This window comes from Dichotomopilus funicola (assembly GCF_033296635.1).
Source record: "Dichotomopilus funicola strain CBS 141.50 unplaced genomic scaffold C8A04scaffold_6, whole genome shotgun sequence".
NCBI classification, from domain to species: domain Eukaryota; kingdom Fungi; phylum Ascomycota; class Sordariomycetes; order Sordariales; family Chaetomiaceae; genus Dichotomopilus; species Dichotomopilus funicola.
The window spans coordinates 497,330-514,483 of record NW_026944027.1 but is presented as its reverse complement, the minus strand read 5'-3'; the positions used below and the strand labels follow the sequence as shown (position 1 = coordinate 514,483).

The window sequence follows — 17,154 nt, the reverse complement described above, 5'->3', positions numbered from 1 at the left end:
TCTCTCTTCGCCTAAAATGGGACTAGAACATGGCGAATGTGGGCTTCCCCGCTTATGGCAGTCCGTACTTGGGGACTCCGGCCTGCAATGAACCTTTCCGGTGTCTTCCCGGCCAAACAACATTACACTGTGACGGAAACCGGATATCCGAGGAATTGGGAACACTTCTGGGGTCCGAGGAGCTTTCCAAAGTGGGGAATCTTGTTTAATTCATCATGTACAGTCCAGCCCGGCACACAGCCCTTCCCGGCCCAATCTCGGCCGCAACGACTACTGCTGTTGCTGCTGCTGAGCCTTCGCCTCCGCTTCCCTCTTCGCAGCTTCCGCCTTCGCCTTCTGCTCGCGCTCGTACTCAATGATTTGCCTGCTCCAGCTGTAATACGTTTAAGATGCCGCGGTCAGCTCTTTCTTGCTCTCGAGACCTTGCTGGATGGGTTTGGGGGTTGGAAGAGATGAAACGTACTATCGGCTGGGGTAGAACCGATCCGGCTCGGGCATCCTGGGGCGGTACTCCAACTCGGCGCTGATCTTCCATACACAGGCAGTGATGCCGAACATGCAAGCAATGGCAATGGCCGTGTTCCGCTTCCAGTTGGCCGGTTGCGCGTACCAACCGCCAGACGGCGACCAGACGTGCTTGGGGTACCTATTCGGAGGAGGATATATCGGTTAGGACGGGGTCGAGACTCGCTGGGGTGGAGTTCTGGGAGGGGAGGGTTCTCCGGACGGGTGTTGTCGAGATCGAGGTCGGGTTGAGAAGAGTGGTGAGGAAGGTACTCACGGGATCTTCGGTCCACCGCCCTACAATTAAAATGGAATTGTCAGTTTAGAAACTCAGATTACAGCGCACAGGAGGAGCATACCATTGTGACCTAGCAGTTTGCGAGACTTGGGTTGACTGTGGTTAGGGATCGAGTGTTGGACTCGGAAATGGGCGCGAAGATGTCGAAGTCAATCTCCAATCGCGGGCTGGCTGGGAATACCCGCAGAACAACCTGGAGTGGGGGTCGAAAACCGCACTTCCGTCCCGCACAAAATCACGCCAAGACATTCATTATGTCAGCAACCCACCATGTGAATACCCCCTGTCGCCCAATGGCTTGGCCGGGCGTTGCAGGGCCGGGGGAGCTGCTTGCAAGTGCGGGAGAACTTTTTTCGTCGTCTTTTTTGACGAACCCGGGACCACACGCGACCGCCACACCACGAACCCCAACACCACTGCGACCACTACAAACGACCTCCGCCGCCGCCGTCACTCGCCGCAGACCCGACATATCTGCTGACGGTCGGGTCCGACGGTCCCGCAACAGGGGACTTCTCCCACCAAAAGCCACGACACTTCCGGTCCCTTGTTCCCCTCGTTCCCCCCTCCAGCCCCTCCTCTTCCAGACCCCCGACCATGAAGAGGTTACGGTTCGACCGATGGACCGGCCAATTGCCGCTCACCCGGGCCGGTAGCGCCCTGGGCTCGACCTCCATGCCACGGTCTGCTCTACGCAGGTTACCTACAGCAGTACCAGCAGGAGCAGGGACGACAAGACCAGGGGTATCAGTAGCCACGATATCCCCCCGATGCACCGCCGTACGGTACCAGTCGACACTTCAGAACACCTCGGTCTGGCAAGGGAATCCGACAACGCTAGAATCCGACGGCCCTTACGAACAATACAAGTTGTACGAGGAGGATGACGGGACAGATCATGAGCGGTTCCCCCCGCTGGAGGAACTTCCCGAGAAAGCCACGACCTTGCCATCGCCACCGCCCGAGCGGGCACTCCAGTCCGCCAAACTAGCCGCTCTCCACGCACGTCTGTCCCTACCGGAACGCCTACCGCTGCAGACGCTAGCCCGCGCACTCGTCGACGCCTCAGCCGACGAAGACGCTCGCTTCAACAACACCAATCTGGCCTTTGTCGGCCAGTCCCTCATCCACTACCACGTCGCCGAGTGGCTGATGTGCCGCTACCCGCGCCTACCCATGGATATCATGTATGCGGCCATGAGGGGCTACGCCGGGCCGGCAACCCTACACCAGGTTGCCCGATCATGGGGTATCGAGCACGCCGCAGCACCCGGCGGCGAAGTCGACCCAGGCCTGCTACAGTTCTCCCAGCAGCGCGTGGGCGACTCCATCACCGCCTTCGGATATCGCCGCACCGAGTCCAAGGCCGTCCAAAAACTCCGCTGGCGCCACGGCCTAAGCAGCCGTGTCGTCTTCGACGACGACTTCGGCGACATGATCGACGTCGAGGACTCCAGAGCCGAACTGATGGCCCGCGCCAACACGGAGTGGGGCAACGAGTATACCCGCGCGCTGGCCGAGCGCGCCTTTGCCAATTGCACGCGCGCCATCACGGGCGCCCTGTACGCCCACGCCGGCCGCGAGGCCGCGGCTTCCTTCATCAAGGCCCACATCCTCAGCCGCACCCTCAACATGACCTACCTCTTCGCCTTCAAGAAACCCACGCGGGAGCTGTCGCTGCTCTGCGCGCGCGAGGAGTTCGAACCGCCCGTGGCCCGGTTGTTGTCTGAGACGGGCCGCGCGTCCCGCACCCCTGTCTTCGTCGTCGGTATCTTTTCGGGGAAGGACAAGCTCGGCGAGGGCCAGGCGGCTAATCTCAACTCTGCCCGCCACCAGGCTGCTATGAATGCGCTGAAGAGCTGGTATTTGTACAGTCCTGGCGAGGATACCCGGTTGCCTAGCGAGATGCTTACTGAGGGGGCGAAACCGTGGGAGCCGGCGTATATTGATATTGGTGAGATTATCAGCCGGTAAGAGGGACGACTATCTCAATGGAAACGGGATGGCAAGGGATGGCCAGGCATGGCATGGCATGCATGGCAAAGGCCAAGGCATCGGGCATCGGCTGTGGGTTGGATGTGTATAATGTTGGGAAAAGGGGGGGTTTGTTGGTTGTGGAATTGTTGTCGATTTTACTCTGACGTCTCTCTACTTTTCGGACGGGAAAAAGAAAGGAGGGAGGATAGTCGGCGTGCCTCGCCGCTTACCTTATATGCTGTGTCATTGATGAGGACATGACCAGAGAAGAGATGGCAAGCGAGACATAGACAACGAGTTATGTTGTGTACACAAATGTGTGGCGTGGTAGTGGTGTAGGGACTCTTTGTACATTATGAGGAAGAAGAAAAAAAGAGAACAAGACCCAACGCATTACGTCCAGGCGTGCGTGCATAGCAAGTTGCGGGGAATCATCACTGGGAGGAAGGTTTTTGCGAGAAAGGGGGGTATGGATGGGAAAAGGGGGACAACGGCTGTCTGTGGCGATTTGTCGGCCGTGTCGGGCGGGTGTAGTAGTTGTATGTGTAATTATATTATATTTTGTTTTGTTACGTTGAGCATGAATTATACGTAAAACAGCATATTATGAAAGCATCGAGTTCTAGATGAAGTTTAGTGTTGAATTTTTTGGTCTTGGAATGGCGTGTCGTCATTTACTATACAATATATAACATGGAATTGTAGTTTGTCTCGGGTGTTTACATTAAACCAAAGCTTGACATTTCCAACCAACATGCAAAGCCCAACACATCCATCATACATCTCTGGGTATCTCTCACACACTCCCCCGTCTCTACACTTCCCGACCTCATCCCTTTCATTTCATCCTTTCCCTTACACCCCTAACTAAAAGGATCCCCCTCCCGCTTCATCTTCCGCCTCCACTTCTCCCCCCTTTCCCATCCTTCCCTCTCCACCCTCCCCTTCCGCTTCCGCTCATACACCGCCCGCACCGTCGCCCGTATCCGTTCCTTGCCCTCGGCATAATTCGCCCGCGCCAGCGCAATCACTTCATCGATCTGCTCCGGCCGGTACACGAAATTCCACGTGCTCATGTACTCGCTTGCCGCAACGTCGACGCCCGGCACGGCTTTCTCGTTCGCTAGTAGCGGGAGGTAGACCACGGTGATGCCCGCGTGGGGGTCCATCAGGCGCCAGGTGCTGGTATCGTCGACGGGCGGGGGTGGTGGTTCGGTCGTGGATCGTTCTTGTGTGGTGCCGACCCAGACGGTGCAGTAGCCGAGGCTGGAGGGTTGTTGAGAGGATTTGGTTTCCGGGTGGATGGGACGGCCACCGGGCGGGGTTGGAGGGGGTTGATCGGGGATGGGTTGGGGGTTTTTGGAGTTGTCGGGTTGGGAAGAGTCAGTGTGTTCGGATGCCGCTTGCTTGGCTTTGGCTTGGGCGATTTTGTGTTCGGCTTCGCCGGCGGAGTGGGCCTGGGCTTTTTCAAGTTCTGAGGCAGTGACGGAGGGTGAGGACTCGGGCTTAGGCCAGCCTGCGCCGACCGGCCAGCCTTTGATGTTGCGCTGGCGGGCGTAACCTTCGACCACGGAGAGCCAGTTGTCGGTCTTGATATCCGCCGAGGCGTCAAACGCTACGACGATATCCACGTTCCGGCCGGGACGGAGTAAAGGGTAGATCGGGAGGTTGTTGGACATGCCCGCGTCCATGAGCTGGAGGTACTCGCTGTCGTAGACACCCTGGGGCACGGTGCCGGGTAGCTGGCCGTACATGCCGTGGACAAAATTGGGGACGTTCGCTGGCTCGATCGGGTGCACCTTGATGAGATCCTTGTTGTAGCCCCAGATGAGGTCGTCCACCGATTGGAAGCCAGTCAGACTTTGGACAATTGGCCGGATCTCCCGGTAGTAGTGGCTTAACGTAGCACAGAAAGCGCTTCCCCAGATACCCAAGTGGATGGGCATGCGGGTCTCAGGTAGGCGAAACCCCGACTCCGAGGGCACGTCGGCGCCATTCTTGAACTTGCGGCCCAAGGCCCAGGTCGGAATGCCGGCGGAGAACTCCTCGCAAAAGAACTCATACGGGGTCGTTTCAAACCACTGGAACCACGCTTCCCGCTTGGCTCTGTCCTTGGCTTCTTCGGTGAGCGACCCCGGGCCGCCGTAATCGGGCGAATCGAGCTCCGGGATCTCGTGTCGCACAGCGGTGTAGATGGGAAGCGGGTTCTGCCCGTACTTCATGTATTCCCGCTGGTTCGACAGCTTGAAGTCTTTCTCGTTGACACCCAACTCGCCTTTGGGTATCAACAGCCTGGCCGCCAAGAGCATCCCGTAGACGTCGACGAGACCAACTTGGGACGTGGGGTCGCCCTTGAGCTTTTCCACCAACCCGCTCAGCAAGTATTTGTTCGTGGGCGACGATGTCAGTGCTGTGAAGGCCACCGGCGGGTAGGCGATGTGGGTACCGAGCCGCGCTTTCAAATGGTTAATGCCGTTTTGGAAGTTGGCTCCCGTAACAGAGGAGTAGTAGAGCGACTGCAGCCAGCACGACCCGCTGACTCCCGAGATGTAGGTTGCGCAGTCAAACAACCCGTCCTCAGCCGTGGCGAGGAACGAGCCTGTACCTGCCACCAACGCCCTCAGCCCACCACCTGAACCGCACATGGCGATCGTGGGGATGTCGTCGGGGTGGATGTCTTTCTCGTCAACCCCTAGAAACCGGGCCAACGCAGGCACAATCATTTTCCGCCGTCGGTCCAGAAACGTCTTCTCCTCGTCGCATAGTTCTCCCGACACCCGCACCTTGGCCGCGTATTCAATCTCTGGGTGTGTGAAGGGGTCCCTGGCGTCGGCCCAGATCTCGGCCGCGAGAGAGCCCGGGGCCATATTCAGCTCTCGCTGGAGCTTCCGGACGTAGCCGGGTATGTATTTGGCCCACTCTGGCATGATCATCCCGACCACCTTTTCTGACAGCCCGTCTGTAGAAGGGACAAACGAGAGGGAGCTAAAGCTTCGGGTGAACTTGTCCCACGCGCTTTGGTCCTCTCCGCCTTCTTTCCCTTCACCCGTCTTGCTCGGGATAGAGGTGACTTTGTCGTCGTGCTTGGCCAGATCGGACCCCGCGCTAGAGGCGGTGGCCGTTAACTGCGGCCCGGTCCCGGGCACGGTTTGCTGCTGCAAGGCATCAGCCGGGTATAGCCAGAGGGCAAGCAACGCGCTGGTGAGCGTCACCGATATGATCTTGGTGGCGCGCTCTTTCGCCCGGTGACGCCGAGGCGAGAGGATGAAGCCGCGCCGAGGGACTTGCGGGCTGCAAAAAAAAGCCGGGCCATTGTTGAGTTGTGGCCGAGCCCGGGGCGTGGGGAAGTTGGCATGTTTGGAAGCCCCGTTGGAGAGTTTTAGTTGATTGAGGCGTGCTATGTTCCTCGAATACGAAGCCATTATGCCGCCTCACCGGAAAGGGGATCAGTAGGCCTAGCTCCTCGAGATAACAGGGTAAATTGGCGAACAATTCACTGTTTTCTGTTATTGGCGGCTACGAGGTGCTCGGGTAGTGAAATGAGCGGGCATGGCTAAAGTGGTGGTCAATTGGATGAACTAGCAATTATGGGACAAATACGTGGCGTTGACCGGCAGAAATCTTGCTGCGTGTCGCCTCAAAAACACGAATTTTGCGGGAGAAAAGCTGTTGATAAAAAAAAAAAAAAAAAGTGAGGCCAAACTGGGCCTCAGCGGGCGCGCGTTACATCATCAGTTGTTGTTGAGGAGGGGAGGCGGGGCATCGGATTGCCAAGCCCTGGAGGTCCAGAGCTTGAATTCATTGGGCTGTGATTGACAGGGGCACGAAGCTGTGGGGCCCACTGACGAAAGGCTGCCACATGACATTCCGACGAACGATGCTTTTGCCAGCTGCCATTCGGATGAGCATGCCATCGGTTGCAACAACGCGGTCTCTTTTTCGGAACCCCTTTTCGAGACCAATGGATCAGGTGGTGCAGTAAGGAAGTTGTGAGTCCGAATCGAAGGGTAGTTCTGTATTTCTTGTAAAAATATACTTGTCAGCTCACATGGCCCTCGGCTTGATCTCAATGGGATCAAAGGACCAATCAGCGCGGTGGCGCTTGTCGGTTTTGGTCCTGCATGCGAGGCCGATGCGTGGTGTTTTCTAAGAGCTTACACTAGTTCGCTGATGTCGCGGAGTATCAACGGAAAGCCCAAGACATCAAGTTGCATGTTGGGTGAAAAAAAAACGGCGCGTTCACGCTTTCACGCGGACTCCCCGAAATGTCCGCAGGACATGGAGAAACTTCCTGCAATTTCAAGAGCCGCTGGTCGCCGTCCTGTCAAACTGGCGATCGCACACGGACCGGGAGCACAGAAATTATTAGTTTGCTTAACCGTTGTGTTGACCTTGCCAAAATTGCTGGCTGGCTGCAGACGTCCGCAGGGGACACGCCGTTTCAACATGCAGGGCGCGGCCGGCACGGAAGCAGCCAGGTTGAAACATTTCAAGGCCCAATTGAGGTGAGGTTGAATGACAGATGACATTGAAACAGAATCCGTCTGGAGGCTGAGTTACCTAATTCTGCATAACTGGGGCACAACACGGGTTCGAGCTTCACCCGTGAACTCTAAAAACGGAATACGGCTTCTGCCTATAATTGCCGAGCAACTTCCATTAGGGCAAGGGTGATGCGCGTGGACGGCCCGGGATTAAGAAAAAGTGGCTGCACGACATACCGTTAACGTTCTCTTCCGGGAGTCCATGTTGTTTTCGTGAAAGTTGTGGGGTGAGCGAGGAACCGACTCCATCATGGGAGCGATGTTGAAGTTCTGGCTCAGCCCGGTGGCTTGCTGCATTTTTCGGACCCGGCGTGGAGAAGTGAGAGTGAGACGGAGGGATGATGGGAGTCGGGTGGTGCTCCAGTGCTCGTATCCATTAGTTAGCCCGCTCGAGCTTTACGGTTGCGTTGAGAAAAGAAGTCTGTCCACCTGCCCTCTCTTGATATGCGGCCATGATGATCAGGGTAGGTGTAATTGGTCCGACCACATCCCGCCCGCAGCTCCCCAACTGTCTGGTTGGAGCGAGAGCAGTTGGAGTTGACACGGTTCGTGCTTTTCTCTGTTGCCCTAGCCTCTCATCTACGTCCTCAGGTTGCGATCCTGCCAGTGCCTGCTCGTCTGCTGCCCCAGTCTGGGGACCAGCAAGCCATTGGGACTCCACCGAGCTGCACCAGCCAATGAAAGCCTCGGGTCGTCCACATACCCCTGCCACTAATCTGGCGCGAGCAGGCCCCTGCGCTCGACTCTCCGCGAAAGCGTGGGTGCCCGGCTGCCCAGTGCTGCAACCCCTTTTGCTCGAAGCAGCGAGAAGAGCTTAATCTCCCTGGCCGGCTCGTTGCACCCTAAATTTTTCCCCTTCGAAGAACCGTGACACCTTCACGCCTTGCATCCTCCTTTTCGACGTCTTCGTCGCTTCTCAACACTCTTTTCCTGCCCCCTTTGTGTGCTGCCAGGCTTAATTCCTCACAGCGCCGCCCAGGGCATCTCTGTTCACCTTTTTTTCTTCTTCCCCCTTCTCCATCGCGCCCCGTGTCCGATACGCGACTGCATCGAGCCTTCCCGCCCGGGTCCCGAACCGGTACGTTTTTGCTACATTCCAGTCCCCATGGCCGGGTCGATTACCGCAGACGCGATAGAAGGGGACATCGCATCTCGAGGAACACGCGAATGTCTTTTGAGGTTTTGTCTACACTATTTGTGTCGTTCAATGTTACCTGGCGCTCGGGCATGGCTGCGCGGAGTTGGGAGCCCAGAGCTTCCTACTGACGCAACCTCCACGACCCAGCGCATACAAAGACGCAACTTCCTTCGCTTTGATCCCCCGTTTTTTGGCCTCGAGGGTTCCAATTGTTCCTCTATTTTTCCCTTTTTGAGTGCACATACACACTTTACACACATCCTGCCCTGGCTGGCCGACTCGAACCGAAATCGTGGGACTTTGACTAACGCACCTTCCCCTCAGACTTTTTCTGCAACCTTCTTCCTTTCCTCGGCTTGCAGCCACCGCACCTGTCACAATGGGTAAGCATTGCACTTCTTTTTCTTTGCGCGTGACGCTTGCTCCAGGACAGAATGAAACGAAAGGGAAAGATCGATCCGGATTACGACAACCCACCAGCTGTTGCTGCGCCAGAGTGGATTGTTGTGCGGCAGGGCACAGGTCTGCTTTCTAGCTTCATCCTCGGCGCTGCTTGATCTCAATATCGCGGCTTGTTGGTTGAACACTGCCGACGCTCTCCCGTTGCAAACAGCGAACCGGCTGTCCATCATAATTTTTTACGGGAACGCATTTCTTGGATGAGCATAATCGGTGGCCTTTTGATTACGACTTCAGCCCATTCGCCAAGATGCATTTCACTACCATGGTCCAAAACGCCACGGCCAGGGTTCGCACCCGGAGCTCGCACCTCAGCAGTGGTGCGTCAACGCCTCCGGATTACGGTCACAACCATAACCGCGGCGTCTCCCGGGACACGGGAACTCGTCTACCGCCGCCGCCGACCGGTGTTCGCACGACGAGCTTACCCTTGGCCATCAACAAGCACCACAGCCCAGGGACAATCCGTCACCACCGGAGCATGCTGGAAGTGGATCGTGCTCCAAAACCCCCCAAACTGCCGCAGGCCAAGCCGCTCTCGTACGGGGAGTTGTATCCGCCAAAGCCCGTTCTGGAGACGAAGAAAGATGTCAAGGAGGCACCAGTGCAGAGTCAGCTTCCGCACATCCCTCAGCAGCAGGACCTAATATTTACTTTTTGGCCATCTCGAGTTTTGGATACAATGACGCTAACTTTTACCTTGTTTTTACAGCCGCAAACGGTATTCCCACTGATTTCCCATCTCCTACTATGGCGGTCTCAGTGCCGCACATCAAGCCTTCGTCATCTGGATCGGAGATTTCTCGCCAAACTCCATCTGACTTCGTGGCCGCAGCTCCCCCAGCTTTGAGCGACAACAGGAACATTGTCCGCCGCAAGTTGACGGGCTACGTTGGCTTTGCCAACTTGCCCAACCAATGGCACCGCAAGAGCGTCCGGAAGGGCTTTAACTTCAATGTTATGGTTGTTGGTAAGCTCTCGAAACCCCCCGAAATGTGTGGAGCAGACACCGAATCTGACATCCCGACTCTCACTAGGTGAATCCGGCCTCGGAAAGTCGACTCTTGTCAACACCCTCTTCAACACTTCGCTCTACCCGCCGAAGGAGCGCAAGGAGCCCAGCCTTGATATCATCCCGAAGACGGTTACTATTCAGTCCATTAGCGCAGATATCGAGGAGGCTGGCGTGCGTCTGCGTCTGACCGTTGTTGACACCCCGGGCTTTGGCGACTTTGTTAACAACGACGAGTCGTGGAGGCCCATTGTTGATAACATTGAGCAGCGTTTCGATGCTTACCTTGATGCCGAGAACAAAGTCAACCGCATGAACATTGTGGACAACCGGATTCATGCCTGCGTGTTCTTCATCCAGCCCACCGGCCACTCGCTCAAGCCCCTGGACATCGAGGTCATGAAGCGCCTGCACACCAAGGTCAACCTGATCCCGGTTATCGCCAAGGCCGATACCCTCACCGACGAGGAGGTCGCCGCCTTCAAGGCCAGGGTACGTTTTTCTTGCTAGCCAATACTCACTCAGTATCACCCTCAGCGCTAACAATTGTTTTGCTTGCAGATCCTCGCGGATATCAAGTACCACAAGGTCCAGATCTTCGAGGGTCCCCGGTACGAGCTCGACGATGACGAGACGATCGCCGAGAACAACGAGATCATGTCCAAGGTCCCCTTCGCCGTCGTCGGTGCCAACAACGAGGTTACCAATGCCGATGGGCGTAAAGTCCGCGGCCGTAGCTACCCTTGGGGTGTGATTGAGGTCGATAACGAGGAGCACTGCGATTTCGTCAAGCTTCGCCAGATGCTCATCCGCACCCACATGGAAGAGCTCAAGGAGCACACGAACAACACCCTCTATGAGAACTACCGCACCGACAAGCTGATCGCTATGGGCGTTTCTCAAGATCCCAGCGTGTTCAAGGAGGTCAACCCCGCCGTCAAGCAGGAGGAGGAGCGTAACCTCCACGAGCAGAAGCTGGCCAAGATGGAAGCCGAGATGAAGATGGTCTTCCAACAGAAGGTGTCAGAGAAGGAATCCAAGCTCAAGCAGAGCGAGGAGGAGCTCTACGCCCGCCATCGGGAGATGAAGGAGCAACTCGAGCGACAACGGCTCGAGCTCGAGGAGAAGAAGTCGAGGATTGAGAGCGGCCGGCCTCTGGAGAAGGAGCCCAAGAGGAAGGGGTTCTCGCTCCGATAAACTCGGGAATACCGGCCCCTTTTCACCTCTCCCCTTTACTTTCTACGACTTGTCTCAGTATCATGATGCCTCAAACAATACCAGCTCGCCGCCTGTTTTTTCTTTTTTCTTTTGCCCGTTTGTTTTCTTACACCCTTTCCCTTTCTTAATCACATCCCCTTAATACTCAGGGAAAAAGGCTATCCGAAAGGCGGCTGATAACTCTTGCAACGGCGTACTTTCGGGGTGTTAGGGGGAAGTGCTTTGACCGTAGTGGACACCACTGGGTCTGGTCGATGCTGGGTAAAAAATTGTACACGATCTAATTGGGCCTGGTCGGGAAACTGGAAACGACGTCTCGATACCCCGACCATGTTCTGAACAGGATTATCAGCGTTTCCGTTTGGGAGGGCGGATGAGTGGAGGGAACTATTCACAGCGGATAGACAGGATAATCGGGGTTTGCCGCGGCTGCGGGGGGATGCCGAGCGTGCTTCGCGACAACACGACACGGAGCTTTGCTCGGCATTGCCCTGCGTAGCCCGCCAATTTACCCAGCAGCTGGATATATTCACCTGGTTGCTTTCTTACAACGAGATATTCGGGGGCCTGGTCGTCATGAAAAGGGTGGGCGGGGGAGGACCATATTTGTCTTCCTCTATTCGATATGCCACCTTCAAGACGGTCAGCGCCGGGTTTTCTCATACACGGCTGTCGCCACACAACTCTTAAACTTGTTTTCCTAGCCTTCTCTTCCGCCCAACTTAAACCCTTGTGTTTTGTTACACCTCATTCTTGTGTTTTTTTTTCTTGCTGTCGTTGTCTAGCTTAGTGTTTGTCTGGAATAAAAGGGTTCTCACTGAATTTGATTGACTTGGATACTGTGAGATGGTGAGGACAATTGTAAACTGAAGGTTGGTATGGACTACGGGAGTGTGAGCAGGACTATGCGAGTATTCCTTCGAATTGCACAAGTAAATCAAGGTCGTACGCGCGTTCCCGTAGGCTTGGATGTAGACTTCTTGCTCTGAGCCGGGCCGGATTTGTTTGATGTGAATATTGTACAATGAGCTACACTTAAAATACATGAATCCCGTCCCATGGGGGGGTACATTTACCGATGCGTATGCTCTAGCTTGTCATCATGGTCCCCCACTATCCCTCTTCTTTCTTTCCATCCTTGGTCTGGAATTTTCAACCAGATCACCACTTGGCTGGGTCTTCCTCCATCTCCATCCACCCTTATCCAAGGGGTCTTCTCCCCCCTTTGTGACACGACACATCTATATGCCTAACCTCCTTTTCTTTTCCCTTTCGTGTCTGCCGTCATCATCATCACCATGACCTAGAATTACACATACACACAAGAGGAAAAAACACCCCAAGTAGCCGCAACAAGAACAAGACAGTCAACCCGTTCTCCACGACGGTTCCGGTCTCGAGTCTTGCGCTCAACTCAACGCCTCTTGAGATACCAGTTATGCGCCAGCTGCGACACAACCGGCGGGAAGGGAGTCGGCACCTCAGCCAGGCCGGGACGCGCAACAGGGTGACGCAGGTACACGGCGGCGCAGATGCGCTGGTTGACCTCGAGGTAGCGCGGGATGAAGGCGAAGGGGGCCATGTAGTCGCGGGCGCGCCAGGGCGTGGCGTAGGGCTTGGAGCTGTCCTTGGGGTTTTGGCGTTCCTGGCGCATGGCGCGGAAGATGACGGCTTGGTCGTAGAAGGGGAGGTAGGAGGAGGATATGGGGGGTTTGGCGGCGGGCGATGGGGTTGGGGGAGTCGGGGTTGAGGTCGCGGTTGTGGGAGTTGGCGTGGCGGTGGCATCGGTAGTAGTAGCAGCGGTGGCGGCTTCTTCTTTGCTTTTGGCCAACTCGCGTTCTATCCGTCGGCTTTCTTGGTACTTGGCCCATTGGCTAAAGATCTTTTTCTCAGCACCCGCTTTCGAGAGCTCGGTGGTTTTGGCAATTTGCTGGGGGGCCGAGAGCTTGAGGTAGGACATGAGCTGGGACATCTCGAGGTCGACCTTATCCGCCTCGGATACCGAAGGGTCGTCGGGCTTGGGGGCGGCGTCTTGAGACGATATGAGCGGTCGGATCAGCTCACGGATTTGTTTGAGTTGGTCGGCTAACGCGCGCCTTTTGGCCGCTTCGCTTCCCCATTTGCTGTTATCGAGCCCGTTGAGAGTCCTCCACCTGTGGGCGAGATCGCGGAGACGCTTGAGGAGGGCCTCTTGGTCCTTCTTTGCAGCGGCGGTGTCGGTAGCTTTGGCAGCGGGCGCGGCAGCGTCGCCGTCAGCCTTTTCACCTTCCTCACCCTCGGCTGGCTCGGCTGGCTCGGCGGGTTCGGCGGGCTCGGGTGCTTCTTTTGGCTCAGCCGCCGCTCCCTCGCCCTTCTTCCCCCGTTTCGCCGCGCCGGTCGCCAGTAGTACCCGCTCCATTTTGACTTGGAACATGTCACCTGGGTTCAGGAGGTATCCGGGATAGGTCATCTTGGCAGTTCAACACATGTCAGCATGTCTGTAAGAGCAACGACGCCCTGCCCCCACCATGGTACGTAGCTGGCTAGCAGAGGAAAAGGGGTTGGACTAAGGCTTTACCTTTTTCCCGTTCACCGTTACGGCGCCGTGTAGAACGAATTGGCGAGCCTGTCTCGCGCTACTGGCAAAGAGGGCACGGAAGATGGCAATATCTAGACGGCGCTCCATCGGTGCGAAAACCATCTGACCGTATGGTGTCGGCCCAGAGCGGTTCCCTTGATTCCGCGGCCCGTCTTTCTTGTCTGGCCGTGACAGCCTGCCGGAGCCGCGGCCGGTGGCTTGCTCGCTGCCGTCATACTGGGCCATGTACTTCGGGTCCATATTGACCGCCGAGAGCACACGACGGTTGAACATGGTATTCCATTGATACTCCTTGATGTGCTCGCCGTGGTAGGAGCGGGTGGCCGACTTGGCACCCCATTTCTGCTGGAAAAGGGTCTTGAGCGTGAGGTGGGGTTCTCGAAGTCGCCAGATGTTGAACAAGTTGTACTTGTTCCACGTTTGGCGGACACGCTGTGGGAGAGGACCGGGGGTTAGTGGAAAGATGACAAAGTGAGCGGGGGGAAGAGGAATAAGAGCGAGTTTTCATCATACACCCCGCTTGAGGCTGTGAAACCTCAACAACCTGCGTTGCTTCATGACAACAACCTATGGATATGCGTGTTTTTGCCCTCGCCGCCGCCGCCGGCGCTCCTGCCAGGACTGAGTGGTTGTAAGGTGGTGTTCAACGCCGGGGTTGTAGCTGCGGTTGCGGTCGTTGTCGTTCTTGTCGTCGTTGTCGCCAATTGACGTCGATTTTCTCCAGCTTCGCCAGGGGTGAGAGCTGGTCCTGCTCTGGTTATAACCCCCCGTACTAAGCACCTGGGCACGCTGGTGAAGAGCTTAAACGGAGGAGGGGTAGTGTGGGTTGGCCGGCTGCTCGTTCTACCTCGAACCCTTGAATTCCCTGCCAATTGCCCAAAAAAGTTTCCTTGTCCCAATTCGACCCATCGCGATAGGTCACGTGAGCCCGTACCTGAGCGTAATTTCACCGAAAGGTTGTGACGGTTGTGTCTGATTCGGACCCACTTATTGCCGCGACTTGGCAATTTTTGCCGGCGCAACCGGGCGGTGAAGAGTGGCAGATGGGAACTCAGTGTGGGGTTTGCCGCCTTCTTTTTTTTTTCTGGCAACGCGTTTGTCGATTGCATTGGACGGTCCCTTCAAGAGCCGCGCCAGTCGGGACAGGGTCTCCAGACTGAGTCTCAACTTATGAATTGTTTGGGGATGGATTTGAATTCAGGACAACGACCTATCTTAATGAGCGAACCAGTTGTCAAGGAACAAGGAAATTGAAAGAGATTGATGATTCTGTGCCTTTCGCACCCCTGCGTGCCGGTGACTCGACCCCCGGAGTGACTCCCAATGCGCCGCTGAATGAACTGCAACACGGGCTTCTGCACCGCTGCAGCTCGAACTTTACCCCACTAACAATTTGTGCAGCTCTCCCTCCCGCGCTTCTACAAGGGCACATGCGCCAGACTTCTTCAACCACTGCAAAACTTTTCCCCTCTTAAGGTTCCCCATTACCTCCATTTTATCGTTTCTAACATTCACCCTTCTTACAACTCTAATTGACTCTTGTTCATTCATCAATTGCCTTTCTATCACACCCTCTCCTCTCATTTTTCCAAGATCCTCCGAGGCGCATCGCCCCTCTGCCACCGACATGAGCGACGCCGTGGTCAATGAGCAGCCCGAGGTGGCCACCACGGCCCCTGCAGTGCAGCCCGTTGAGGAGGTGGCCCCTACGGAGACTGCTGAGTCTACTGTAGACAGCGAGGAAAAGCCCGAAGTCGAGATTACAGTCGAGAACGGTGAAAAAAAGAACGGAAACATTCTCAAGACCACCCGCCAAATCAACCACAGCGACTTCAAGAAGAACCGCAAGTACGACCCGACCTCCCAGCCAGTGTCTGACGACCCCGCCAAGATTCGCGCTCAGGTATGCTCTACCCCTTTTCCCTTCTGCACGCCCTGTGATTGTGATCCAAGGGCGAAGCGTTGTGTCGTGCGAGGCCAAAAGCTAATCCAGCCCCACGTTCCAGGCCGAGTTTTACTTCAGCGACAGCAACCTGCCGACCGACAAGTTCATGTGGGAGAGCACCGGTGGTGAAGAGAACAAACCCATGCCGCTCAAGACCATTGCCAGCTTCAAGCGGATGCGCCAGTTCCAGCCCCACAGCGCCGTCGTAGCCGCCCTGCGCGATAGCACTTTCCTCGACGTCGAGGGCGAAGAGGGCGAGGAGACGCTCAAGCGCAAGACCCCCTACGTCTCATCCAGTGATGCCCAGCGTGCCCGTTTGGCTGCTTCTGTCTATGCCAAAGGCTTCGGCGACGAGGAACGGTCGACCCAGTTTGACATTGAAGCTTTTTTCTCCAACTACGGCACTGTCAAGCACGTCAAGCTGCGTCGCACCGGTGAGGAGCTCTTCAAGGGCTCCGTCTTTGTCGAGTTCGAGACTGCTGAGGAGGCCGACGCCTTCGTCGCTCAGGACCCCAAGCCGACCTGGAAGGACCACGAGCTGCTCATCATGAAGAAGAAGGAGTACCTGGATGAGAAGAACAGGCAGATCAAAGAGGGGCTTCTTGAGCCTAATAGCAATAGGCGTAACACCTTCTTCGAAGGCAAGGAGCGCGGCTCTGACCGCGGCGGCCGTGGCCGGGGAGGCCGGGGTGGTCGTGGTCGCGATGACAAGGGTCGGGACGGCAAGTTTGACGGGCGCGATCAGAGGAACGGATTCAGGGGCGGCCGCGGCGGTCGTGGTAGGGGTGGTCGTGGTGGCCGGGGTTTCCGCGGTGGGCGTGGCGGTGGGCGGGACCGCGACAGCAACGGCCGGGATGCGAAGGAGGATGCCCGCAAGAACACCAACGAGTATGTTTCCCCCTCCCCTCCCCCCCCCTTCAGCCCCCAGTACATTTTACTGTCTCGTACTAACCATGTTCCTTTTTCCTCCACACAGCGTTCAAGTGCCCACCATCCAATCCACTGCCAATGGCAAGCGTTCCCGCGACGACGAGGGCGGCGACGCGCCCCCGGCTAAGAAGGTCGACAGCAAGCCAGAGGCCGTCGCGGCGCAATAGGAGGCGATCGCATGGTTGATTGATTGATTGATTGATTGATTGATGGCGGACAACCCAAAAGAAATGGACAGAAACAAAAAGCTCAACTATGGATAATGGGGCCAGGCAAGAAGATCCGGGATCTGATCTGGTCGAGCTGTAGACTATTTTCTTGCCCATTTGTGTTTCCTTTTTCATTTTTCTACCTTCTCTCTCTTTTGAGATCTGGACGGCGTTAAACGGCTGGTTCTATTTATCTGTACCGGATGGGCATGGCATTTCGCCAACAACCGCATAACATAGCGATCACATCGGCCTGCTTGGGAGTGTCGTCTGTACCATGACTACTATGCAGTGGACGTGAATGATCAGTCGAAATCCTCGCGATCGCGAATATTGATTGTG

General features: G+C 56.3%; 6 protein-coding genes across 6 annotated transcripts; 3 read left to right on the top strand and 3 right to left on the bottom strand.

Annotated features, from left to right (window-relative positions):
• Window positions 1-270: 270 nt before the first annotated feature.
• C8A04DRAFT_25407 (uncharacterized protein) lies at window positions 271-866 on the bottom strand (the record flags this gene model as incomplete). The annotated part of the gene is made up of 4 exons (XM_062779540.1): window positions 271-373; window positions 464-646; window positions 782-801; window positions 864-866. The coding sequence occupies 4 exons, from the start codon at window positions 864-866 to the stop codon at window positions 271-273; spliced, it is 309 nt and encodes a 102-aa protein (XP_062640201.1).
• Window positions 867-1,399: 533 nt separating this feature from the next.
• Window positions 1,400-2,776, top strand: C8A04DRAFT_9474 (ribonuclease III domain-containing protein; the record flags this gene model as incomplete). Its single annotated transcript, XM_062785495.1, has 2 exons — window positions 1,400-1,485; window positions 1,540-2,776. The coding sequence occupies 2 exons, from the start codon at window positions 1,400-1,402 to the stop codon at window positions 2,774-2,776; spliced, it is 1,323 nt and encodes a 440-aa protein (XP_062640200.1).
• An 866-nt stretch (window positions 2,777-3,642) lies between these two features.
• Window positions 3,643-6,201, bottom strand: C8A04DRAFT_9508 (acyl transferase/acyl hydrolase/lysophospholipase; the record flags this gene model as incomplete). Its single annotated transcript, XM_062785512.1, has 2 exons — window positions 3,643-5,862; window positions 5,926-6,201. 2 exons carry the CDS (start codon window positions 6,199-6,201, stop codon window positions 3,643-3,645), a joined length of 2,496 nt encoding a protein of 831 aa, XP_062640199.1.
• Window positions 6,202-9,170: 2,969 nt separating this feature from the next.
• On the top strand, window positions 9,171-11,129 carry C8A04DRAFT_34714 (Septin-domain-containing protein; the record flags this gene model as incomplete). The annotated part of the gene is made up of 4 exons (XM_062782928.1): window positions 9,171-9,531; window positions 9,633-9,890; window positions 9,958-10,424; window positions 10,494-11,129. The coding sequence occupies 4 exons, from the start codon at window positions 9,171-9,173 to the stop codon at window positions 11,127-11,129; spliced, it is 1,722 nt and encodes a 573-aa protein (XP_062640198.1).
• Window positions 11,130-12,564: 1,435 nt separating this feature from the next.
• On the bottom strand, window positions 12,565-14,286 carry C8A04DRAFT_34713 (uncharacterized protein; the record flags this gene model as incomplete). Its single annotated transcript, XM_062782927.1, has 3 exons — window positions 12,565-13,599; window positions 13,708-14,160; window positions 14,242-14,286. 3 exons carry the CDS (start codon window positions 14,284-14,286, stop codon window positions 12,565-12,567), a joined length of 1,533 nt encoding a protein of 510 aa, XP_062640197.1.
• A 1,069-nt stretch (window positions 14,287-15,355) lies between these two features.
• Window positions 15,356-16,770, top strand: C8A04DRAFT_25402 (uncharacterized protein; the record flags this gene model as incomplete). Its single annotated transcript, XM_062779539.1, has 3 exons — window positions 15,356-15,631; window positions 15,735-16,561; window positions 16,650-16,770. The coding sequence occupies 3 exons, from the start codon at window positions 15,356-15,358 to the stop codon at window positions 16,768-16,770; spliced, it is 1,224 nt and encodes a 407-aa protein (XP_062640196.1).
• Between the last annotated feature and the right edge of the window lie 384 nt (window positions 16,771-17,154).